Source organism: Callorhinchus milii, unplaced genomic scaffold (genome assembly GCF_018977255.1).
Source record: "Callorhinchus milii isolate IMCB2004 unplaced genomic scaffold, IMCB_Cmil_1.0 Scaffold6, whole genome shotgun sequence".
In the NCBI taxonomy this organism is placed as follows: Eukaryota; Metazoa; Chordata; class Chondrichthyes; order Chimaeriformes; family Callorhinchidae; genus Callorhinchus; species Callorhinchus milii.
The window spans coordinates 226,576-251,127 of NW_024704747.1; the positions used below are offsets into that span (position 1 = coordinate 226,576).

Sequence of the window (24,552 nt, forward strand, 5' to 3'; positions counted from 1 at the left end):
CGTGATAAGGCGCTGTATCAAATGTACGTATTATTATAATCCAAGCCAACATGTGGCCTTTGTAAACATGGAACAGACTGGACGTCAGATAAACTCTCCCACCCCCATCAAATCCCTGCACAGACCAAACCAATCCCAATCACCTGACAGATTGTACCAGCAAATTATTTTCTGACATTTTCTGAACCCAGACGCTAAATCCCTTGTTTCCCCCCCAACCCCCGCGCACTTCCCCATTCACCCTTTAGAATCGATTTCCTCCCACCCACCATTCGTTTCTCCTCAATACTCTCACCTTCTCCAAGTTCAACATTTAATGAGTCTCTGTTCCTCTCACAAGCTTCTGTTATGCTCTTCACATGGCCCCGCACTCTCTGTTAGGAGCTCGTTCATTTACAGGGTGAAAAGCTGGGGTCCACTCCCTGGGGGACGTCACTTGTCGTTCTGCCAATCAGGGACGTTCCTTTTGTAGATCAAACTTTGCCTCCCTCCTGCCAGCCAACACCATCCTGTGTGTGTGTGTGTGTCACTGGATTGAGTCTGTGTGCCAGTGAGCTCCCTTATGGTACTTTATCGCTGGGTGTGACTTCTGTAATTCACATCCATCCTCCATCAGATCAATGGCTTGGGGTGGCTCCAACGTGATATTCACTACACTCGGTGTCCAGATGGGTGGGAGGAAGGGGGGGAGGGAGGGAGGAGTGAGGGAGTGAAGTTTATTGATCCCCAACCCCAGTGAAGGCAAACACTCAGACACTGCCAGCATGAAGATGCTCCATAAATACAAGTTGTTGTTGTCGGAGCCTACCCCAGTCACACCCTGGTTTAGCCCCAAGGCCAGAGTGAACACTAACATCCTCACTGACAGACTGACACAGCCCCACCTATCCTGCAACACTGAAACACCAGCATCGTCAGCTCCTCAGTCAGCCCCCCACAATCTCACTGACCCCTCCCCAGCGAGTGGCAGTGACTCTGATTCTGTGTGTGGGGGATCTCACTCCTCTCTCCCCCTCCCCCCCGCTGTGAGGCAGTCTCACTCCCCAGAGCTGTCTTGTTGAGGGCAGGTCAGTCGCAAACGTGTGCGGTGGGGGGGATCTCAGTTACAGGCTAACATGCAGCGGAGAGAGGGAGAGGAGATGTGTGGGGGAGGAGATGTGCGGGGGAGGGGGTTTAGCCACGCAATCAGACAGTTCACAGTTGTGGGGTAGACATAGCCAGATGTGGGGGTTCTCTGTCACAGATGTGGGGGGGAGGGTCTCAGTGTGGGTGGGATGGGGGGAAGGGATTGCTCCTGCGACCCCTGCCCTGGGTTAGACTGGCATGTGCATCTCATTGTACTCATCATGTCCATCTTCATCAAAGTTGGGCCCCAAATCGTCCGAGTCCAGCTGAGGAGAGGAAGAGGGGAACTTTAACCGGATGGAACGGAACCACATATCTGTGCACAGCTTAAAATGTTCCCCCTCCCCCACCCACACTCTGGGAATGTTGGGATGGGGGGGGGAGGGTAAATGCTGGAATCTAACCAGCTAAAACCACACAGCTTTCCATTGATATCGCTGTCTGGCAAGCTTTCCCACTGCTTGTCCAGCGAGGACCACCCTCCCCATTAGGGCTTTGGCTGTAGGGTTACCAGGGGCTGAGGGGGAGGATTCCCGGCCCCCAGTGACCAGTCAGCCCTTCCAGGTCCTGCTGATGAGCCGGGCCGGGCTGTGCTGCCATCAGCAGTGAGTGCCCTGAGATACTGCAGCCCCTCCTGGCTCAGGAACCGGGACTAGAGAACGTCACAGAAGGTGGGGGCTCGATTCCCACGTTCCGTTGCCAAACATGTCACAGACCTCATGTCCACCCCCACCCCCAACTCACCGCCTTCAGCTCCCGGTCCTGGAATATGCGTGTCAGCAGGAAGTGGCGGAGCGGAACAGTGAGGATGAGGATGAAGGGGAAGGCGAGTGAGGCCACAGTGGACTTCACTACCCACAGCACCACGATACACGCCAACTGGATCCCAGTGAACAGATTCATCCTCCAGGTCTTCACCTGAGCCAGAAACAGGACAGGTTGAGAGGGGGGAGGGGCAACGAGGGCCAGGCAAGGGGGGGCAGCAAGGGGACAGAGCGGAGAGCCGAGGTGGCAGAGCGCCTGGGGGGAGGGGCATCGAGGAGAAAGGGGTGATAAGGGGGCCGAGGGGGAGAGGTGACAAGCGAGCGAAGTCACCCAGGAGGGGGGCACCGAGGGGAAGGTACCTGTGTTATCGTGGCCACTGGCACTGACCTTGGTGACGAAGGTGTGGTCAGGGTGGTGTTTGGTCGGGGTGAACATCAGTAACGTGCGCTCGTACAGCTGGATGCCGGTTAGAGATGTGACACCCATATACAGGAATATACCAAACAGCACGGACAGGGGGATCAGCCGCAGTATCTCCCCCATCACAATGGACAGACCTGTAAACACAGCCCAGTGTCAGGTACACAGCAACACTCCCTGTATACTGTCCTCCACATTCCCGGCTCCCTCTACACTGTCCTCCACACTCCCGGCTCCCTCTACACTGTCCTCCACACTCCCGGCTCCCTCTACACTGTCCTCCACACTCCCGGCTCCCTCTACACTGTCCTCCACACTCCCGGCTCCCTCTACACTGTCCTCCACACTCCCGGCTCCCTCTACACTGTCCTCCACACTCCCGGCTCCCTCTACACTGTCCTCCACACTCCCGGCTCCCTCTACACTGTCCTCCACACTCCCGGCTCCCTCTACACTGTCCTCCACACTCCCGGCTCCCTCTACACTGTCCTCCACATGCCCAGGTCAGGGTTAGAAACACAGTAAATTTGAGGGAATGGAGTGAGAGAGGGGGAGGTTGATGGGGGTAGGGAAGGGGTGATGGTGGCAGTGGGGTAGAGATAATGGGGGTGATGAGGAAGAGGGGGGAGTGAGAGCGAGGGAGAGTAAGGGGGTGACGGAGTTGGAGTGAGAGGGATGGGGAGGTGGGTGGAAGGAGGGGTTGATAGAGGGGGATGAGGAGTGACAGGGGAAGGGAAGAGAGGGAGGAGGGAATTCCGGGGGGGGGGGGGCAGTGGTTACGGTGGGGGAATGACCCACCCACGAGGCCAGCGACCAGGATGCCAGTGATGCGCTGCTCCTTGACGTCCTCGATCCTGGGTTTCTCCCCCGGAGCCACGGCTTTGCTCATTACGGTCAGTGCGTTGACATGTGTGACTGAGCGCACGGTGGCTGCTGTCAGCCAGGGCAGCCCGAACAGGGCACACAGACCCCCCATCACCCCGATCAGCAACAGGTCCAGGTGGAACCCAGACCCTCTCTCCAGCTTCCTCTCCTTCTTACTGACGATCAGCCTGAAGACAGAGAGTGAGCGAATGACCACAGTCAGTGTGGGGTGTGAGACTGCCCCCATCAACATTGCCCTTTCAATCATCTTCCCCCACCCTCAGCTCTTCCCCCCCACTCACCCCCCCCCCCCCCACCCTAGTGGGCAGCCCTTGACCCTGGCGGTGCTGTGGGCAAGGGGGGATCAGGGGGTAAGGCCAGGCTGTGGTGACTCACGTGGTGATGTTGGTCTCCATGAAGATGAGGATGAAGACGAGGAGGGCAGGAATGGCGGAGGCAAACATCATCCACATGGGGAAGCTGTGGTCTGTCCCCAGGGGGTGGATAAACCAATCCCGCTTGTCAGGAGATGTGACCGAGAAACCGTTAGGAACATTTAGTTTCTGAGGGGTGAAAAGGCAGAGGTTAAAAGTTACCGAACGAGTAGGGTGGTCCTAGCTAGACAAGCAGCAGGAAAGTTTGCCACACATAGCTCTCAATGGCAAGCTATGTAGTTTTAGCTGATTAGACTCCAGCAGTTACCCCAACTCATACTCGAGGGTTCTCAAATGATTTCGCCCACAAAATATACAGTCAATTCACTTTACAGTATATTCTGTGAAGGATTATCCTGTGAAGCGCTTTGAGATGTGTCGACGACGTGATAAGGCTCTGCATCAAATGCAAGGATTATTATTATATTATTGCCAGCCTGTATCTGATACTCCCCAGAATCAGATAAGTAGGAAGCAGCCCTCTGGGGAGAGTATATTGTATTCCAGACACAGGGGACTTGTGTCAGTGGGACACAAGGAACTCTCAAGTCTGTTTCAGATTGTGTTAAGCATGGTGATGGGTTACCGCGCTCAATAATTAAGCGTGTAGGAAGATGGAGGTGAGTGAGTGAGAGACGGACAGAGGGAGGAAGGATTTCTGCAGAGCGTAAGGGTTGAGAGCTTGGGAAGAGGAGTAACTACAGAGGAACATTGTGACTGACAGTGGGAGGGTGTGTTGGTGGGAGGCAGTACCTGTGTGTAGGTGTCGGTGATGGCGTAGTCCAACAGCACCATGACGAGGATGGCGATGGGAATTCCAAAGTCTCCGATTATCCTCCGGGCCTGGAGAGACACAGCAATCTCAGTCACTACACCCTCCCTGACCGCAGTGGGGAGTGGGAACTCTGTGTGTGCGTTATTGGGGGGGGGGGAGAGGGGAGAGAGGAGCCATGTGCGGGGGAATGAGCAGCGCTCCCTCCATTCCCCAGTATTGATCGTTTCTGATCATTAATGGTTATTGACAGCTCAGTTCCGGCCTCCTGGGGGGGTGTCCATCACATTACATCACTATCAGCCACACCCTGCTAGGCCCCGCCTCCCACCAACTGACTACACCCCCTAGTGCCGCCCTGTCAGGCCGCGCCTCCTTGACCCACCCTGCTAATTGTCCCCGCCCACCCTGCCAACTGGTGTTGACTCCCCACCTTGACCCCACCTCCCCAATCCTGGCCCCACCTTTGCCCCTGGCGCCCTCCCACAACTTCTTCTACCTTGAAACCTGTCTCAGTGAGGAGAGTTTGGGGGGGGGGGGCGGTGTGAGGCTGAAGACACGGGCTTGTGGACACTCACCTTGCCCCCCAGGAAGCGACTGTTACGCAGTTTCCTCATGAAAAAAGCCACAAAGAAAGTCCCGCACATCATGAGGAGGGAGAGCAGGGCCGTGTTGGGCTGCATGCCCACCCCGGGGGTCTCCGGGCTGCTCACCGGCTCAGAGTGGTTCATGCTGTGACCCGGGGTGACGGCGGGATAGGTCTTCAGCAGAGGGTGTTCAGCAAACACCTGGGGGGGAGAGAGAGAGAGAGCAGCCAAGTCAGCCCCCACTCACCGTCTTAGGAGAGCCCTCCCCAACCCAGGTCAACGCCCAGTGCCCCGAACCCCAGTCAGTCCACCCCACCTCCGCCGCTGCAAGAGGTTAGGGAGGGGGAGGGGAGATGGAGGGAGGGGGAGGGGAGATGGAGGGGCGAGGAGGTGGAGGGAGGGGAGGGGGAGGGGAGATGGAGGGAGGGGAGGAGAAAGGGAGGGAGAGAGGGAGGCTCTCACCTTGTAGAGCTTATAGAAGGTCTCGTAGATGAAGATGATGGAGATGAGGAAGGCGAAGATCTCCTGGGTGAAGGGGGTGATGTAACGCACAAGGAAACTGCCCTCAAAGGCCACGGTGATTACCACAATCACCATCAGCCACAGCCCGATCCACACCCGGCCTGTCAGGTACTCCATCCGCTGCGCCTGGCAGAACTGTGGGCAAGAGGGACTAAGCTGTACTCACACCATCGAGACTCTGTCCTACTGTCCCCGACTCCCCAACATCACCTGCGCCCCCCACTCCCCACCCCCAACCTCACCCCATCCCCGCCTGGCCCCCGTATCTGGCCCCTGCCCAGCCCCATCTTCACCCCAATCTTAGTTACTGTCCTAATCACACCAGGAGCTCGCTCACTGTGTCTCTCTCACTGTGTGGCAGGACTTGTACCTTGTAAAACGCCTCCTCGAACACGAGCAGGGGACCTGAGAAACCGATCACCAGGAGCGGCTGAGCTCCCAACAGGCAGAAGATGATCCCAAGCACCGAGGTAGAGATGATTAACTCGGACACGCCAATCAGCCCCTCCGTCTTCTCCCCTGTAAACAAAGCATGGACATGGGTCAGCAGGGAGATCAGAGGTCAGTCAGTAACCCACCCTCACAACAACACTACACTTACACAGCGCCTTGTACATCAGGAGGACATCCCAAGCCGCTGGATAATCAAGGATTTGGACCTGAGCTGAGGGTTGGGATCAGGAGGGATGGAGGGCAGGGAGGGTGGGGGTAGGAAGGTGACCGAAGGTGCGGTCAAAGAGGAGAATCTTGAGACAGACCTTGAAGGAGGCAAAGGTTTGAGTCAGCAGAGAGGCTCTGGGTTGGAGTTCCAGAAGGTGGGGGCAGAGAGGCTGAAGACCCGACTGCTGTCAGTGGAGCAGGCCAGTGCCCGCTGAGCGGAGGGATTGGACAGGTAGGTGTGGTGTTAGCAGGTCACAGAGGTGCGAGGGCTTTAAAAGTGAGGACAACGATTTTAAACCCGATTCTCTGGGGGATGGGGAGCCAGTGGAGCCGGGCGAGAATGGGGTTGATTGGCTCACGGAGCCTGGTGCAAGAGAAGACATTAGCTGCAGAGTTCTGAAGTTGTGAAGGGAAGAGATGGGAAGTCTATAGACAGTCCGGGATCACTCTGCTCCCGGTCTCTGCTCTTTCCTTTGTGTTTATTATTTCTGCTCAGTGAATGATGGAGCCCTGAGAGAGACTAACCTGCTCTCCTCCATCATCCACAGGTCACAATGACACAGACAGAAGGTTCAGTACAACAGGAGCCGTACCTAACAACCCTCCGAAGGTGATGGCAGGCGACAGAGCAGCAAAGTAGATAAAAATGACAGCAGCCAGACACTGGGTGTGGAGAGCATCTCGAATGTCATTCAGGTACTTGGGATATCGTCGCTTGATATCCCTGTAAACTCCCCCAAACGGCATTCCTGTCCTCTCCAGGGGATCATCCTCCATCTCCTCCTTCTCCTCACCGGGATCTGGGGAAGAGGTGAGAAATGGAATGTCTAAGGTTTTCCACAGAGTAGTGATTAGAGCAGTCGTCTTGCAAGCAAGAGGACCCGGGTTTGATTCCCGGGCAGGTCGAAACCTTAGGCAAGTTTCCTTACTCTGTTTATCTAGCAGTAAACCCTGGTCAAAGTGACAAATGGCATTTTGTCCATCTGTGACCAGAGCTCCCTCAGCCTCTTCGTCCTCTTTGATCTCTCTGCTGCCTTCGACACTGTTGATCATTATCCCCCGCCTCTCCTCTCCTCTCACCTCAACATTCACGGCTCTGCCCTTGACGGTTCAGATCATACCTCTCACACTGCCTCCACTTCATCTCCACAAACGGTTTCTCCTCCAGCCCCCGCACTGTCTCGTGCGGTGTTCCTCAGGGCTCTGTCCTTGGTCCCATCCTCTTCAATAATACCTGCTTGTTAGTCGATTGGTGGATCACTTTTCAGGTGTAATAATCCCTCAAAAAAAATCTGGTCATTCAATTCACGACTGTTCGTGGGACACTGCTGTGTGCAATTGGCTACTGCGATTCGCCCACAAAATATACAGTCACTACACTTTGGGCTCAACAAATTGTAGTTACCTAATGCCTTTCACGTCAGAAGGGTGTCCTGAGGTGCTACACAGTTGAGGGTTTGCACCTGAGCAGAAGGTTGGATTTGAGAGGTGTGGGGGCGAAAAGGGTGGGAATACTGAGGTGGAGTGTCATCCTGACTGTGAGCTCTTGTGCCCAACATGGGCTCGGTCACACATCCTATTAACACAAAGCTCAGGGCAAACCTCTGTGTCAAGTTGTAAAGGGGGAATATAGTGTGTAACATGGAAAAATAATGCCCAGTGTTGAGATGTCTGAGCATCATTCAGTACCTTTGAGCAGGGACAAGCTGCCCTCCTTCACTGACTTCCTCTGGTCCCGCTCCTTCCTCTTCCTCAGCATCTCCTTCTGGAACGAGGCCACGGACTTGAGCAGGTCCTTGCCTTCCACTTCGGATGGTGGGATCACAATGCTGCAGTCCAGGAACTCATTGATGGCATTGAGGAGATCCTGACGGGCATCAGCCATGTAGGCAGCTTCATGGAAATGCTGTAACCCAGGAAGCCATGTTATTAGTGCCTCACCGTAGCCTGCTCGACCCTCACCATAGCCTGCTCGACCCTCACCGTAGCCTGCTCGACCCTCACCGTAGCCCTGATGTAACTCTGAGCTCAAGTACTCCCAGCCTAAACGGGTCTCTGTGTGAATCACTATGAGTCAACAAGACCCAGCTCAAGTCAACACAAATCTTTGTGGGTCAATGTGAGTTAATCAAGTGAACGGGCGTCAAAGGACCCTCACAAGGGTTAATAATTGTCACCGCAGGTCAACAGAGGTCAACAAAGGTCAATGAGCGAAAGTCAATACTGCATTGCAATAAGGTGTGACGCAGATAGGGGTGACGGGAGGGCATCTCCAGGCAGGGACAGACTTACTTTATCTGACATCAGGGTTGAGATAGAGCGCCCGATCTCGTGGTAGTCCAGGTTGGATTGGATGGGTCCCAGCAAAACAAAGATGAACCGGACTGGCACAGGAACCTCCAGCACAGACTCCAGGAAGACGCCCTCACTGAGTCGAACGAAGGCCATGGCAGGCTGCTCCAGGAACTCCACACTGCCTGGAAGGGAGAAAGTCAGTGAAGAGACACATGGAGCAGGACTGGGCTAAGGCCACAGAGGGTGAAAGCCTCAGTGGGTGGGATCACAAGCGGCCGGTTGTCACTCACACTCAATATCAGTTCCACCAAAACGTACCCACTAAAACCACGGTGGCCTCTGCGTTTTCCGGAATCTTCTCCAGTAGCTTGAGGTCTGCCCGGTGGCTCTTTTTATGCCCCTCAGCCGTGTGGCTAGTTATACTTTTCTGAAATAAAGTTTGTGAATCAGTGATGCTGGGGGAGTCCACCCCCCACCCCAATTCATACCCACACAGCTCCTCCCACACACACTCAGCCCCCACTCCACCCACACACCACACTGGGGTAATACTCACCCCCATTAGATCGAGATGTCCCACTTTGGGAACGAGGATTGTCTCCTCAGACAAGCTCCTCTCCTGAAACTCTCTGGACCCCAAATTGTCAAAGGTAATGTGAACCTGAATGCTGTATTCACGAACCCCCCCCCCCTTCCCCGAGCAGGTGCAGGTGACGGGAGGGCCTCTCTGGCAGGGCAAGCCCGGTCTGAGACTATTGACCAGAGGCTCAAGTGATTCCAGTGTCTCCCCTTCCTCTGTGTGAGGGCAGATCTCAGTGTGTGTTTGAGGGCAGATCTCACTCCTTAGGTGGGAAGTGTTGCAATCCCAACCTCAACCAGCAGAGGGCAGACAGCACAGCTGAAGCCAAGAGCTCAACACGCCCCATGGGTAAGATTTGGGTTATGGTAACAACACAAGTCAAACTCAACAGGAGATAAACTCCAGCTTTGCTTTAGCTCCAGGAGTAACTGATGTGAACAGAAACTACACTTGATCTTAGCCAGAAGGCCGAGTGTGACTGCTCGCTGAGAGCGACTGCTCGCTGAGAGCCTGTCTGGAGCTATCCCTGAGGAAGGTTCTTCTCCTACAGCCTGACTCACCTCTTTGTCTAACTCAGATGCCTTGTCCTGTAGCTCGATGGGCTCCTCCCCCATGAGCGGCACGGTGACACAGGCCTCGTGCCGGTGCCGCTGTGGGTGGTGGTGATTGGCTGACAGGGAGGTCATGCTGGAGGTGGAGTGGTTCCGCGGAAAGAAGGTTCCCTCCTTCTCATCATTGGGGTGACTGCAGGGCGGACACAAACCTCAGCTCACACACCGCAGCTCTTCCCACTGTCCCCACAGCTCCTCCCCGCCAGGCATCTCCTCCCGCTCCCCCTTCCTGCAAGCCCCCATTCACAGCCAGCTCCTCCCCCTGCCCGGGTACCAGTGTTTGAGCTCCTCCCCCTGCCCGGGTACCAGTGTTTGAGCTCCTCCCCCTGCCCGGGTACCAGTGTTTGAGCTCCTCCCCCTGCCTGGGTACCTCTGTTTGACCCCTCCCCCTGCCTGGGTACCTGTGTTTGAGCCCCTCCCACTGCCCGGGTACCTGTGTTTGAGCCCCTCCCCCTGCCTGGGTACCTGTGTTTGAGCCCCTCCCCCTGCCTGGGTACCTGTGTTTAAGCAGTAAGGCTCTCAGCACATTGGCTCTGTCTTCGGCTTTGATCTGATCCGAGGTGATCATGGTCTCCACCACGAGGTGAGCGATACCCGGCAACGTCTTCTGCTCCAGGTCCAGCAACACAGCACCTGCCACGGCGGGAGAGGGTGACAGTGAGAGAGGCTCCACCATAGTATAGCACCAACAAGGAGATTGGTACAGACACAGACAGAGCTCCACCAGCCCCAGGCCCAGCTCACCATGAGCAATGGTCTTCCTGAGCTCCAGAAGGCTGCGGAATGAGAGCGAGGCCACGTGTGGTTTTCCCCATTTGTCCGTTTCCGTCTCCACATCCTCCTCGAATTTGATCCAGCGAGCAGTCTCCCGCCATTGCATTTCCTTCTTCCCATCGGAGGTCAGTTCGTTCAACTCCACAAACACCTGGGGACCAAAGCTGAGCTTAGCAACACAGAGACAGATACCACAGGGAGTTCTACACCCTGATCACCCGGTCAGTGTCCTCTCCATAGCCCAGGGACACGGAGGCCATCTGCTGCCCCGACTGAGATCAGCCACTCGGCACAGAGCGAAGTCGGTGTGAGGTCACAGCACTGGGAGAAGTGGGTGAGTTTAATTAATTGGAGTTTGAGGTACAGACCAGCCATGATCTAATAGAATGGTGGAACAGGCTCGAGGGGCTGCATGGCAAACTCCTATTCCTATCAACAACAACAATTTGCATTTATATAGTGCCCCTCACACGGTGTAGCGTCCCAGAGCCCTTTCTATGTCATGTTCCTCTATCAGGAGCTGCGAGCTTGGTACCTCGTGTGGTTTACGATCCAGTTTCTTCTTGACGTTGGGGGGGGCGGGGGCCTTGGTGCTGGTCCTGGCTGCCTGGCACCTTGATGTCTTCTTCACCAGGTGTCTCCGCACCCCAGGGTTGTCCTCAAATCGGTGACCTGCAGGGCAAGAGAGCCAATCACACAGCTCCCTGAGAGAGAGCCAATCCCACAGCTGCCCGACAGCCCTAGGACTGAGACCTGTCCCGGCTCAGGTTAGTGGTTCTCAGCCTCTGGAGTCAATCCAGACCAACCATACAAGGTGTCCAGTGGCTGAACCCCAGCCTTGCCCACGTCCACCTCATCCAGTAACTGGGAAACATTCCCGCTGCCTCTTTTCCACTACCTGCATCACTTCCCACTCACTCTCCTTGCCCTGAGCGCCAACCCACCACAGCTCAACACAACATCAGCAACAAGGAGCTCACACCCAGACTCGGCCTCCAGTACACACTGTGGGGGGAGGGGGGAACACTGCATTGCTGGCGGGGCTGTCTGAACATTGCTCCCTCCCCTGCCACCACTGCCCCCCCCCATTGGCACCGCCACCGACCCCCAAAGCTGTGGCCTCTCTGGCACCTGTTCTAGGGAGGGCAGGGGTTGGGGAGGGAAGCTGGGCTGGGCAGGGGGAGGGCTGGAGAGGGTTGGGCTGGGCAGGGCTGGGGAGGGCTTGGCTGGGGGAGGGCTGGGTTGAGTTGGGGGAAGACTGGGTTGGGGCGTGGTGGGCTGGGTTGGAAGGGGGCTGGGTTGGAAGGGGGCTGGGTTGGAAGGGGCTGGGTTGGAAGGGGGCTGGGTTGGAAGGGGGCTGGGTTGGAAGGGGGCTGGGTTGGAAGGGGGCTGGGTTGGAAGGGGGCTGGGTTGGGTTGGGAAAGGGCAGAGCTGGATTGAGAGAGGGCAGGGTTGGGGAGATCAGGGCAGGACGAGGAGAGGCCTGGGGAGGACAAGGCTGGGGAGGGGAGCGGGGAGCGAGCTGCTGGGCTGGTTGAGGTTTCAGTGAATTTGGGTTACGATCGATCACTTGTGTCACCAAAAGAACAATTACTGTTCCCGTAGCAACGCGAACAAATCAATGTCAGCTGCTCTCAGCATCCACAGCAACCGAGCCCGGTCAGTCACTGACCAGCAGCGAGGGCAGCCTCCCCCGCACAGCCCCACCCCAGGCCATATGTCCATGTACACACTGTAATCACAACAGGGCAATGTGAGAGACACACAGAGGGAGGGGGGCCTCAGTGATCAGGGGGCTGGTTATCGGAGTTCAGAGGTCAGTACTGAATGGGGTAAACTGAGTGAAGATAATCATATAATAATAATCCTTGCATTTGATACAGCGCCTTATCACGTCTTCAAGACGTCTCAAAGTGCTTTAGAGAATATACTGTAAAGTGAATTGACAGTATATTTTGTGGGCGAAACGCAGCAGCCAATTGCACACAGCAGTGCCCCACAAACAGCCGTGGATTGAGGGACCAAATTTTTTTTTGGGAAGGGATTATTACCCCCGAAAAAGCGATCCACCAATCGACTGATAACAGGGTTCTTATTTATTGCTATGTAAACAGAACATGTGGAATATGGAAACTTGCCCAACATTTCGCTCTGCCAGGATCAAGCCCAGGACCTCTCGCTTGTGAAGCACATGCTCTAACCACTGAGCTACAGGACTCCACGAGTGTGTAGAGGGAGCTAGGAGTGTGGAGTAGAGTGTGGCGGATAGTGTGGAGGGAGATGAGAGTGTTGAGGACAGTGTTACTCACGGCCGGGCTCCCCGTTGTGCAGTAAGTGGCTGTTGATGGATTCCCACAGATCGTATTCTTCAAAATCCAAGACAAACTCCTCAAAGTCCTCGCAATCAAGAGAGGGGCAGCCCACGCCCCCCTCCCCCAGGTTCTCATCACTCTCCTTGATCACCATCATGGTGTGGCTGGCCCGGCTCCCCCCACCACCCGCCTGACTCCCGTTCACACCAGCCCTGACTACCTGCTCACACCAGCCCTGACTACCTGCTCACACCACCCCTGACTACCTGCTCACACCCATTCTCAAGCCAGACCCGGCTCACACCCAGCCTGCGAGATGGCAGTCCAGAGGTGGCAAGGGAACGAGTGAGAACCACAGCCTGATCAGGGCGGGTGGGGGCGGTGGGTGGTGGGGGGAGGGGGGGCGCTGTGACAGGGCGCACACGGCCCTGGGCTCCCCCCAGCACTTTCCATGACGCGGGCGGCTCCAATCCATATCCTGCCTCCATCCAGTCAGGGGCTGTGACAGCCGAAGCTGGGACACTTAACCCTTTCATCGCCCCCCCCCTCCCACCGCACCCCCACCTCGTATGGTTTCTGGCCTCTATGCCCCCCCCTCCCACACCCACTGAAATCCCCACATCCCCCACACACAACACACACTTTGACATTCCTCCCCAGCCCCCCCCCCTCCCCACACACACACACACACTGACATCCCCACGCACCCACAAACTCAGCTGACGTCCTTCAGGACAACATTTTGCCCACAAAGCACACAGTTACTACACTTTACAGTGTATTCTGCGAAACGCTTTGAAACGTCTCGATGACGTGATCAGGCGCTGTATAAAACGCCAGGTTTATTATTATAACAACCTCTGATTGCATGGGGGCCTCTGACAACCAATCGTATGTGTGTGACACACCAAGCTTTGAGCATGCAACACAATCAGTTAGTGTGAGCGTGAGAGTGTGACACACCTGGTGAGTGTGTGACACACTTACTTTTCATGTAGTCCAAGTCGGCTCCGGCCAGCAGCTGTGCCTCGGCCTCGTCGGTGGGGACGTGCTGATAGGCCGTGGCCTCCAGGGCTGTCATGCTGCCGATACACGTGCGATCCCGCAGGTTATAGCTGGTCCCTCGGCCCCCCGGCCCCCTGGCACCCGGCCCCCGGCACTGAGCTCCCCGCACACCCCAGCCCAGCATACACTGGCTCTCCACATCCTCTAAACACACAGCACTGCCCCTGTGGCCAGAGAGAGAGAGAGAGAGAGTGAGAGATACCGACACCTCCTCCCCGTCACCCCCTCCCATGTACTCCCCTTTCCCCATCACCCAAGCACCCAACTGGCTCTCCACCTCCTCCACACACACAGTCCTGTAACTGCAGCCACAGAGAGTCACCAACAGCCGCTCACGCACCCCAATCTCTCCCCCACCACGATCAACATTCCTCCCGGATCCCCACCTCGTCACTTCCCAACTCTCCGCGCCTCCAACCGCGTGCCCACCCCACCCCAGCCCAGTGGCAGACACGCACTGACTGGCTGATATATCGGGGCCCTCCCTCTCCAAGGAACGTGATGTTGGCAGCAGAGTGAAGCTCCCGTCCAGCCCGCACTCCGGAAACAGCTCTCCATAGCCAGCCAGGAACTGGGAACACACAGAAACCAGGGATCAGTTCATCATCGTATTTGTGCTGGGGCTCGCTCCCCCACTGGAGCTCTCTACTCTAACCCCATTCCCTCCTCTCTCTCTCTCTCTCCCCACCGTGTCTGTGCTGGGGCTCGCTCCCCCACTGGAGCTCTCTACTCTAACCCCATTCCCTCCTCTCGCTCTCTCTCTCTCTCTCTCCCCATCGTGTCTGTGCTGGGGCTCGTTTCCCCATTGGAGCTCTCTACTCTAACCCTATTCCCTGCTCTCTCTCTCTCTCTCCCCCCATCGTGTCTGTGCTGGGGCTCACTCACCCACTGGAGCTCTCTACTCTAACCCCATCCCCTGCTCTCTTCTCTCTCTCATGTATCTCAGCCTCATGACCTTCTGCTGCCCACCCACCATCCCCCCACTTACTCTGCCATGCTGCAACTTCTCACCTGGGGGGGGCTGGTGAATTCTTGGTCAGTTGATGTCTCCTTGTTTTGGGTCTCGATCTCTGAGCCTTCCTCTTCCTCCCCTTCATCCTCCTCATCCTCCTCCTGAATGGTGGGGGTCACCTCGGAGGGAGGCACCGAGGTCTTCTTTTTCTTCCTCTTCCTTCTCTTGTTCTTCTCGGGCCGCGGGAGCTTCCTCTTAACGCGGACGGAGGGGGGGAGGCGTGTGGAGAGCGGGTGGTGGATGTGGTGGGAGGAGTGACGGTGAACTGCAAACACAACAGCCAAACAGTGAGTGAGACAGCATCATAACCCTACAAGCTCCTGGTAACCCTGCCACCCAAAGTCCTAACGGGGAGGGTGGTCCTAGCTGGACAAGTAAAAGGATGTGGACCTCCAGGGAGAGAGAGTGCGCAAATTACATTCCAACACTCGATCTCTGGGTTTTCCAGGTGCAGGTGGGATGCATGGAATTCTCCCCTTGATTTGGATACTCTTAATCATGGTGTTGGGTTTTAATGTGTGTTAGACATCTGGCTGATCACGGTATGTGTTGGTGATGGGTCTCTGTGTGTCAGATTGCGGTGATGGCATTGCTGGGACACTTACACTCAAAGTCCTTCTCGTTGTAGGTCCTGTGAGGTTCTCTCGCTGGCTGCTCAGTGACCAGGTCTCCAAGCCGCTCAATCGCCAGCGCTTTGTCCAGCTCCTCCCCCTCCGTGCCCTCCGCCCCCTGCCAACAGCCAACATGTTAATGGGCAACAGTGTGTGTGTGTGAACAGCCAGCGAGCATGGGTGTGAGCAAGCGTGTGTGTGAGCAAGCGTGTGTGCGAGCGGGGCGGGGGTGCGAGCGGGTGGGAGGGCGTGTAAATGCGGGGGGGGGATGGTGAGCGGGGTGGGCTGGCCAGGGTGAGCAGAGTAAGAAAGGTGACAATATGATGGCTGTGGGTGAGTGTGACAGAGAGCTCTGGTGAGGGTAAAGAAAATTAACCTGAGCCGAACAACACAGCCTGTGGTTCCTGAGTCACACACATACACACACAGCAGATTAATGTCAGCTCCAACCTTGCTGTGTGCTGAGTCACTGATCTCAGCCACCGTCCCCGCTCTGTGCGGAGGAGTGTGGGGTGGGCGGGGGGGGGTCGGGGGCGCAATGGGTACTCACCAGATGTAAACACACAGAAACATCTTGAGGTTCCGTGTTTGCACAGGTCGCCATCATTCCCTCTGCCAGGACCCAACGCTGAGCACGTTCAGCCCTTCTCCCTCACCGTGGTGTTCACACAGAACCTTAGTCGTGACATCACCTTCAGAGAGAGAGTGTCAGAGAAAGAAAGAGAGAGAGACAGTGAGAGAGAGAGGGGGAGCTTTATTTATATCTCCATCCCTGGGAGTGTGGACGCACAGGTATAGAGGAGCTTTGCTGTGTCTCTAACCCTGACCTGGGAGTGTGGACGGACGCACAGTGTAGAGGATGGAGGCTGATCCCAGTGTTAGAGACAGAGGAGACAGTGAGGCTGATCCCAGTGTTAGAGACAGAGGGGACAGTGAGGCTGATCCCAGTGTTACTATGATGAGCAACAAACTCATCATCACAGTATGTGACAGACATAGCCTGAGGGACTAATTGGGGGAGGAGTGTGGGGGAGGGGGGGGTTCTCTCTCTTTGAGGTGGGGGATTACGGGATGTGGGGCGAGTGATGTGGATGGCGGGGGGGGGGGGGGGGAGTGGGGTGGCACTGGGGGTCATTTTGATCGCTGACATCAAATTGGCAGAGATGTGGACCTCGAGGAAAACAACCCCAGCGAGAACCTCACACCCCAACCTCCCCCTCCCCCCCAACCTCCCCCCTCCCCCCCCAAACACCCCCCTCACCCCCCAACCTCCCCCCCCAACCACCCCCCTCATCCCCCAACCTCCCCCCCCGCCCCACCTCATCCCCCAACCTCCCCACCTCACACCCCAACCTCCCCCCTCCCCCCCAACCTCCCCCCCCCTCACCCCCAACCTCCCCACCTCACACCCCAACCTCCCCCCAACCTCCCCCCCTCATCCCCCAACCTCCCCCCCTCATCCCCCAACTTCCCCCCCTCATCCCCCAACCTCCCCCCCTCATTCCCCAACCTCCCCCGTCCCCCTTTCATCCCCCCTCACCCCCAACCTCCCCCCTCCCCACCCCACCTCACCCCCCAACTTCCCCCTTCCCCACCTCACCCCCCAACCTCCGCCCAGAAACTCCCCCCCCCCAACCTCCGCCCAGAAACTCCCCCCCCCCCCTCCCATATCCTCCGGAACAACCCCAACATCACCCCCCGCGAGCACAGCGGCTCAGGTGATGTGGTGGCGGTCGCTTCTCTGTGTTGGGTTTGGGCCGTGTTTCTGGGAGGATCGCCTCCCCCTCTGTGTCCCCCTCCATCCCCCCCCCCTCCCTCTCTGTCTCCCCCTCCATCCTCCCCCTCTCTGTCTCCCCCTCCACCTCCCCCTCTGTGTCCCCCTCCACCCCCCCTCTCTGTCTCCCCCCCCACCTCCCCTCTCTGTCTCCCCCTCCATCCCTCCCCTCTGTTGTCTCCCCCTCCATCCCCCCCTCTCTGTCTGTCTCCCCCTCCATCCCCCCCCTCTCTGTCTCCCCCTCCATCCCCCCCACCCCTCCCCCCCCCCCCCCCTCCCCGCCCAGGATGGGCCGCCGCCAGCGCCTTACCTGTGCTGAGCCGCGGGGCCGGCGCTGGGGTCTGGGGTCGATGCTCGGGGGCGGGCGGGATGCGGGCGCGGGGCTGGGAGTCAGGAGCGGGTATTCAGCGCCATGATGCGGGAATGCCACATCCCATCACGTGGCTGACAGTCGGCGCTCGGGAATTCATTCCGAGGAAACCGGCGCAGAGGCGCTGGAAAGCGGTCCCCGCACTCCCCGTCACTCAGACAGTCAGTCACACCGGGGCTGAGAGCTCAGAGCATCACACAGTCCGGGGACTACCCCCACAGCCTGGGAGCCCCCACACAGGGGGTGGGGGGGGGGGGAGGTTAGACCACGCTGGCAGGGCTGGGGGTGGGGGTCTGCACTGTGTATGTGTCACTGCTCTGATTGTGAAGCCATCATCTGCTGTCAAACTGACCCATATACACAGCCCAATCGCGATGCGCTCCACAACACCTCTGTCATCTAAGCCCAGGGCTCAGAACCCTCCCCCCCCCCACCCCCCAGACACTGTCCAGACACCCTCACTGAAAAGTCAGGGGAAGCAGCCAAAGATTCGATCATAGGGGGCAGACAAACTCCTGGCCCCACCCCCCCCCCCCCCCCCAGTGAGGAGCTCTGGGCACTGTGAGGAGTGGGGAACAATGACTGACCTCCCCCTTCTCTCAGGGGGCTCTGTCAGGTTACACACGCATGACGGCCACACGCGGAGTGAGGCACCAGTCCCCGACACACAACCCCCAGTGATGGTGCCGGTCTGCGGCTCACCGGCTCACACTCTCATCTCAGGATCAGAACCTTGTGGGTTCCAACCCCAGCACCGGTGGTCAGACCCGACACTCCGTCGCGGGGCCGGGGAGAGCTGCACTTTGGGGTCGGAGGTGCAGTCCTTTGGTTGAGATGTTAAACTGAGTCTGTGTCTGTGTGTTGGGGTGGACGGTCCCCGCGGATAACATCGGTCCATGGCTTCACCGCTGGTTGTGGCTCTTTGCTGTGTGCAAACTGGACGCCACAATCGCCACTTTACCAGTGTATCCGGTGAAGCGCTGTGAGATATGGGGTAAAAGGCGGGAAATTGGGGTTCAGGTCCCGATCATCCGCGATCTTATAGAACGGCGGAACAGGCTCGAGGGGCTGCGTAACCTCCTCCTGTTCCTTTTCTCCTACGCTGTACTCTGTCCAGCGCCTTGGGACGCCCCTCCCGACGGGCAAGGGCTGTGATGTGGTGGTTGTTGTTGATGTTATGGTAACTCAGTGAGAGTCAGTGCATGAATTAGGTAAGTCAGTGAGTTAGTCTGGTGACTGTCGGTCAATCTGGTAACTCGGTTAGAGATGGGTTAGTACCAGTGGTCCAGGCAGTGTGGTCCAGGCTGGGGTGACAGTCTTGGCCGCTGGAGGCGCTGTGACTGGAGGCCGCTGGAGGCGCTGTGACTGGAGGCCGCTGGAGGCGCTGTGACTGGAGGCCGCTGTGTGCGGCTCCGGGTGGATCATGTGAGGTATATACCTTTGGAGCCGGGAAGAGGCCGTGACTCGGGGACAGCGATCCCAACCCTGAGTGGGTGAGTGGGAGTGAGGGGGGGGAGAGGGAGTGAGGGAGTGAGCGAAGGGGGAGGGAGTGAGGGAGGGGAGGAGTGAGGGGGGGCTGTGGAGTTGGGGCTCCGGTGCCGCTGGGGGCGCTTTCCCGTGCGGTGCAGTGTGGGGGAGCGGCGGCGCCATTGTTGTGTGGGGGCAACAACGACCAGAGCCCCCCCCCCCCCCCCCCCGACCCTCCCCTCCCCCCCCTCCCCTCCCCTGACAGCCCCCCCCCCCCCCGCCCTGCTCCTGCTCCAGCTCTGCCCTCGGGGCAGGATTTGTGGGTTCAAGCCCCCCTCCCCCCCCCACACACCCTCACCGTGGGGTCTCTGAGCTGACAGTCCAGCGCAGCGCTCGGGGGGAGAGAGCGCTGAGAGGAGGGAGAGAGAGAGCGCTGTGGGGGGAGAGAGCGCACTGGGAGAGAGAGAGCGCTGGGGGGAGAGAGGGAGCGCTGGGGGAGAGAGGGAGCGCTGGGGGAGAGAGGGAGCGCTGGGGGAGAGAGAGGGAGCGCTGGGGGAGAGAGAGGGAGCGCTGGAGGAGAGAGAGGGAGCGCTGGGGGAGAGAGAGAGGGAGAGGGAGCGCTGGGGAAGAGAGAGAGCGCTGGGGGAGAGGGAGAGAGCGCTGGGGGAGAGAGGGAGAGAGAGCACTGGGGAGAGAGAGAGAGCGCTGGGGGAGAGAGCGCTGGGGAAGAGAGAGAGCGCTGGGGAGAGAGAGAGCGCTGGGGAGAGAGAGAGCGCTGGGGGAGAGAGAGGGAGCGCACTGGGGAGAGAGAGAGAGAGCGCTGGGGGAGAGAGAGAGCGCTGGGGGAGAGAGAGAGCGCTGGGGGAGAGAGAGAGAGAGCGCTGGGGGAGAGAGAGAGAGAGCGCTGGGGGAGAGAGAGAGAGAGCGCTGGGGGAGAGAGAGAGCGCTGGGGGAGAGAGAGCGCTGGGGGGAGAGGGAGAGAGCGCTGGGGGAGAGAGGGAGAGAGCGCTGGGGGAGAGAGGGAGAGAGCGCTGGGGGAGAGAGAGAGCGCTGGGGGAGAGAGGGAGAGAGCGCTGGGGGAGAGAGGGAGAGAGCGCTGGGGGAGAGAGGGAGAGAGCGCTGGGGGAGAGAGGGAGAGAGCGCTGGGGGAGAGAGGGAGAGAGCGCTGGGGGAGAGAGGGAGAGAGCGCTGGGGAGAGAGGGAGAGAGCGCTGGGGGAGAGAGGGAGAGAGCGCTGGGGGGAGAGGGAGAGAGCGCTGGGGGGAGAGGGAGAGAGCGCTGGGGGGAGAGGGAGAGAGCGCTGGGGGAGAGAGGGAGAGAGCGCTGGGGGAGAGAGGGAGAGAGCGCTGGGGGAGAGGAGAGAGCGCTGGGGGAGAGAGGGAGCGCTGGGGGAGAGAGAGAGCGCTGGGGGAGAGAGGGAGAGAGCGCTGGTTTGACACAAGGTGTGTAAAAGTGGAAGTTTCTGCCTGAAGGAAGGCACTGAAGCCCTGAGGAGTGGAGGCCAATTACAGGCGTATTTTCTGCCCTGACTGAGAGCGGTTTAACTCAACATAGACCTGTGATTGAGCCCCGAGTCTCGGTGTTGCACCGAGAGCCACGGTTCAGGTGTGTGGTCCGGCTGAGAGGTTCGCCTGTTCCCCACCGGACTCCCTGTGCAGCGGCTTATTACAGTGTCACTAACGGCTCATACTGCAGGTTTGCTGGTTCTTGTGTGCAACCTGACCTCGCGGGCACCGGAGGTTTGCTCTGTGTGCTGGGGCGCTCGGTACAGTTCAGAAACATTAGGTAAGATGGGGGGGGGGGTGGGGGGGGGGGGGAGATACAGCTGTTGTCTCTGTCTGTCTGCCTCCCTGTCACTCTCACAAAGCAAACCACTGTATCTGACAAATGTCCCACTCCCAGAGAGCAGCTCAGAACTGAACGCTCTTTTGCTGTTTTATACAGTCTCCTGTTTCTGCGACGTCGCAGCTTGTGTTGGGGGTTAATGGGGGGGGGGGGAAGGTGGAAGAATAGGCTGACATGAGAGGAAGCTGAGTGTTTCTCTCTCATTTCCAACCTGCGCCATTGCTGCCGGGGAAAGGGGAAGTGCGAGACCTTTACACAAGCAGCATGTGGGGGGGGGGGGCTCTGATTCTTTAGTGGAAGGCGGTCCAGTGCTGAGGCAGGTCTGCACAGTAATGGCTGTGTCTCTGACCCTCGGTGATTGGATGTGTACCTGTAGTGTACATTGTATTCTTCTGGGGAGGGGTGGGGGAAAGGTAAGCACGGTCTCCTTGGGGCAGAACTGGCTCCGAGGTGATGTGCTTGGCAGCGGAAGGTCAGAATCGAGCCTTCTGTGATGGCCTCGGTAATCCAGGACCTGACTGGATTCAAGGATTATTGTTATGGTCAGGGCTGTGGCTGGGGTGTGAGTGGGTGATGGTCAGGGCTGTGGCTGGGGTGTGAGTGGGTGATGGTCAGGGCTGTGGCTGGGGTGTGAGTGGGTGATGGTCAGGGCTGTGGCTGGGGTGTGAGTGGGTGATGGTCAGGGCTGTGGCTGGGGTGTGAGTGGGTGATGGTCAGGGCTGTGGCTGGGGTGTGAGTGGGTGATGGTCAGGGCTGTGGAGGACATTAGGTGTGTGTTTCTCCCCCCTCCCCCCGCTCAATGAGAAGGGGTGAAGGTCGTGCCTGTGTGTCACTATTATAGATAGAGCTGATTATATTACAATCATACGATGCCCACCACACACAATGCTGCTGTTAACAGCTGATAAGGTGTGACTGAGAACAGGAGCTGCGCTCTGAGTGTCAGCGCAGCACCTGGTCCCCACACAGCACAGAGACACCAGAGCAGAGCACAGATGCACCACGCGCTTCCTCTGGGCTGATGGAACGCCTGAGGAAGTACTGCGGACTGTTATGTGAGCAGCCCCTGACCGTGGCGTGGTTGGAGGAGACCCGGAGTGGGGAAAGGTACCCCTCCCAGGGCCTGCTCCTCGGGGCAGTGCCCGCCGGCAGCCGGCAGCTTGGGGCAGTAAGTGTGGCTCTGCGAAGGGGGGTGGTGTGAGGTTGTGCTGAGTGGGTGGGGGGCAATGTGTGGCTGTGCTGATGGAGGGGGCAGTGTGTGGCTGCTGAGGGGGTGGGAGAGCAGTGTGTGGCTGTGGTGAGGGTGGGGTCGGTCGGTGGCTGTTTGTCAGACTGTTGTTGCTGAATCGATTGCGGCCATATAATAATAATCTTTGCCTTTGATAACCCCCTTGTCACGTCTTCCAGATGCCTCAAAGCACTTCACAGGATTCACTGTAAAGTGTTGTGACTGTGTACTTTGTGGCCGTTTAAAGGGAACAAGAGGAGCGTTGTGTGTAGGAAACGGTGAGAGGGGACGGGGCAAGAGCAGGCGATGGGGATCGACGACTTCATTATAGGAGCAAAGAGCAACACTGGTCGCGGTGGCCTCCTGCACTGAAGGACTGCTGTTCTCCTGCAGGCTGGGCTGGCATCTCGGCTGCTCCCCACCATGCCGAAACTGGCAGTGCAGCGATGGGGTTGACTATGTGGGTGGTGGGAGCTATGGCTGGCAGTGCGGGGGTGGTATGGCTGGCAGTGCAGTGATGGGGGGTGACTGACCGTCAGGGGAGGACTGTGAGGGGGTATGGCTGGCAGTGCGGGGTCATGGTGGGTGACTGTTGATGGGGGGGAGGGGTTACGTGTTGGTGACGTTGTCTGTCTCTTGTATTACAGAAGATGGCGTCCCGCGGTGGGGAGGAAGCATTTGTGAGGAGTTTGGCCAGATTACTGCGGGATCAAGGTGAGAGACTGAGTGCTCGCCATGTCACCAGCAGTGGACATTAATCCCCACCACCTCCCCCAAGTGGTCTCTGGGGCCTCTGCGCTCACACACAGTCCAGGTGTCAGCCCTCTTCATTATAGTAACGCTGTGCGTTACAGACATACACATTTCTCCTTCCCTCTCAACCACAATCACCCAGATGAAGTTCACCACCTGCTTCCTCAACCCCCTCCCCACCCAGCTGCTGGTCACTTAACTCCCCCTCCTCTCCTCCCTGCTGGCCGACTCGGTCTCTCAGGCTCTGTTCCACTCCCCCTGAAAACCATTGGTATCATCCCACTCCTCAAAGACCCCGCCCTCGACCCCTCTAATCTCTCACACTACCGTCCCATCTCCAACCTGCCCTTACTGGTCAAAGTCCTGGAACGCATTATTGAGGGTCCACTTCAATTACACCTCTGCCTCCGTGTGTGTGTACAGGTGACGGGGGGCTGTGTGTGTGTGTACAGGTGACGGGGGGCTGTGTGTGTAACACTGTGTGTACAGGTGCTGGGGGTGTGTGTAACGCTGTGTGTGTACAGGTGATGGGGGGGTGTGTAACGCTGTGTGTGTGTGTACAGGTGACGGGGTGCTGGGGGGGCTGTGTGACGCTGTGTGTCGGGGTGCTGGGGGGCTGTGTAACGCTGTGTGTGTACAGGTGACGGGGGGCTGTGTAACGCTGTGTGTGTACAGGTGACGGGGTGCTGGGGGGTGTGTAACGCTGTGTGTTTGTGTACAGGTGATGGGGTGCTGGGGGGGCTGTGTAACGCTGTGTGTGTACAGGTGACGGGGTGCTGTGTAATGCTGTGTGTGTACAGGTGACGGGGGGGTGTGTAACGCTGTGTGTGCAGGTGACGGGGTGCTGGGGGGGCTGTGTAACGCTGTGTGTCGGGGTGCTGGGGGGTGTGTAACGCTGTGTGTGTACAGGTGACGGGGGGGTGTGTAACGCTGTGTGTGTACAGGTGACGGGGTGCTGGGGGGGGTGTAACGCTGTGTGTGTGCAGGTGACGGGGGGTGTGTAACGCTGTGTGTGTGCAGGTGACGGGGTGCTGGGGGGTGTGTAACGCTGTGTGTGTGCAGGTGACGGGGTGCTGGGGGGTGTGTAACGCTGTGTGTGTGTGTACAGGTGACGGGGGGGGGGGGTGTAACGCTGTGTGTGTACAGGTGACGGGGGCTGTGTAACGCTGTGTGTGTACAGGTGACGGGGTGCTGGGGGGTGTGTAACGCTGTGTGTGTGTGTACAGGTGACGGGGTGCTGGGGGGTGTGTAACGCTGTGTGTGTGCAGGTGACGGGGTGCTGGGGGGGCTGTGTAACGCTGTGTGTGTGCAGGTGACGGGGTGCTGGGGGGTGTGTGTAACGCTGTGTGTCGGGGTGCTGGGGGGGCTGTGTAACGCTGTGTGGGTACAGGTGACGGGGGGGTGTGTAACGCTGTGTGTGTGCAGGTGACGGGGTGCTGGGGGGTGTGTAACGCTGTGTGTGTGTACAGGTGACGGGGGGCTGTGTAACGCTGTGTGTGTGCAGGTGACGGGGGGCTGTGTAACGCTGTGTGTGTGCAGGTGACGGGGTGCTGGGGGTGTGTAACGCTGTGTGTGTGTGCAGGTGACGGGGGGCTGTGTAACGCTGTGTGTGTACAGGTGACGGGGGGTGTGTAACGCTGTGTGTGTGCAGGTGACGGGGGGCTGTGTAACGCTGTGTGTGTGCAGGTGACGGGGTGCTGGGGGGTG

The 24,552-nt window shown here is 58.3% G+C and overlaps 2 protein-coding genes across 7 annotated transcripts in view; one reads left to right on the forward strand and one right to left on the reverse strand.

The window, feature by feature from the left end:
• Positions 1 to 18,978, reverse strand: slc4a3 (solute carrier family 4 member 3). Its single transcript, XM_042336170.1, has 22 exons — positions 18,832 to 18,978; positions 15,404 to 15,527; positions 14,798 to 15,063; positions 14,245 to 14,357; positions 13,709 to 13,950; positions 10,945 to 11,081; positions 10,380 to 10,560; positions 10,133 to 10,268; positions 9,585 to 9,768; positions 8,763 to 8,871; positions 8,442 to 8,626; positions 7,839 to 8,055; positions 6,743 to 6,949; positions 5,860 to 6,008; positions 5,430 to 5,624; positions 4,959 to 5,168; positions 4,362 to 4,451; positions 3,571 to 3,737; positions 3,109 to 3,362; positions 2,278 to 2,447; positions 1,870 to 2,043; positions 1 to 1,391 (listed from the first exon to the last, which is right to left on the reverse strand). The coding sequence occupies exons 1-22, from the start codon at positions 18,976 to 18,978 to the stop codon at positions 1,314 to 1,316; spliced, it is 3,735 nt and encodes a 1,244-aa protein (XP_042192104.1). The 3' UTR covers positions 1 to 1,313.
• LOC103189797 (serine/threonine kinase 11 interacting protein) overlaps positions 18,925 to 24,552 on the forward strand; it is a 25,475-nt gene continuing 19,847 nt past the window's right edge. For 2 of the 6 annotated variants that reach the window (XR_006085212.1, XM_042336395.1), the window contains exons 1-2: positions 21,145 to 21,277; positions 22,740 to 22,806. Coding sequence is in view for 5 of the 6 variants with exons in the window: in XM_042336395.1 (XP_042192329.1) it covers positions 21,197 to 21,277; positions 22,740 to 22,806 (148 nt within the window). In the remaining variant the exon portion in view is untranslated. The other 4 variants (XM_042336398.1, XM_042336397.1, XM_042336399.1 and 1 more) reach the window with 4 other exon arrangements.

What these genes read in the sequence shown, in the direction of transcription:
- slc4a3 (XM_042336170.1), bottom strand. Translation starts at nt 18,978, where the DNA reads ATGATCCACCCGGAGCCGCACACAGCGGCCTCCAGTCACAGCGCCTCC. An exon ending in CCTTCTATAAGCTCTACAAG is followed by an intron (nt 5,169 to 5,429) that starts GTGAGAGCCTCC and finishes TCTCCCCCCCAG; the next exon opens with GTGTTTGCTGAACACCCTCT. An exon ending in GTCGCTTCCTGGGGGGCAAG is followed by an intron (nt 4,452 to 4,958) that starts GTGAGTGTCCAC and finishes GTGTCTCTCCAG; the next exon opens with GCCCGGAGGATAATCGGAGA.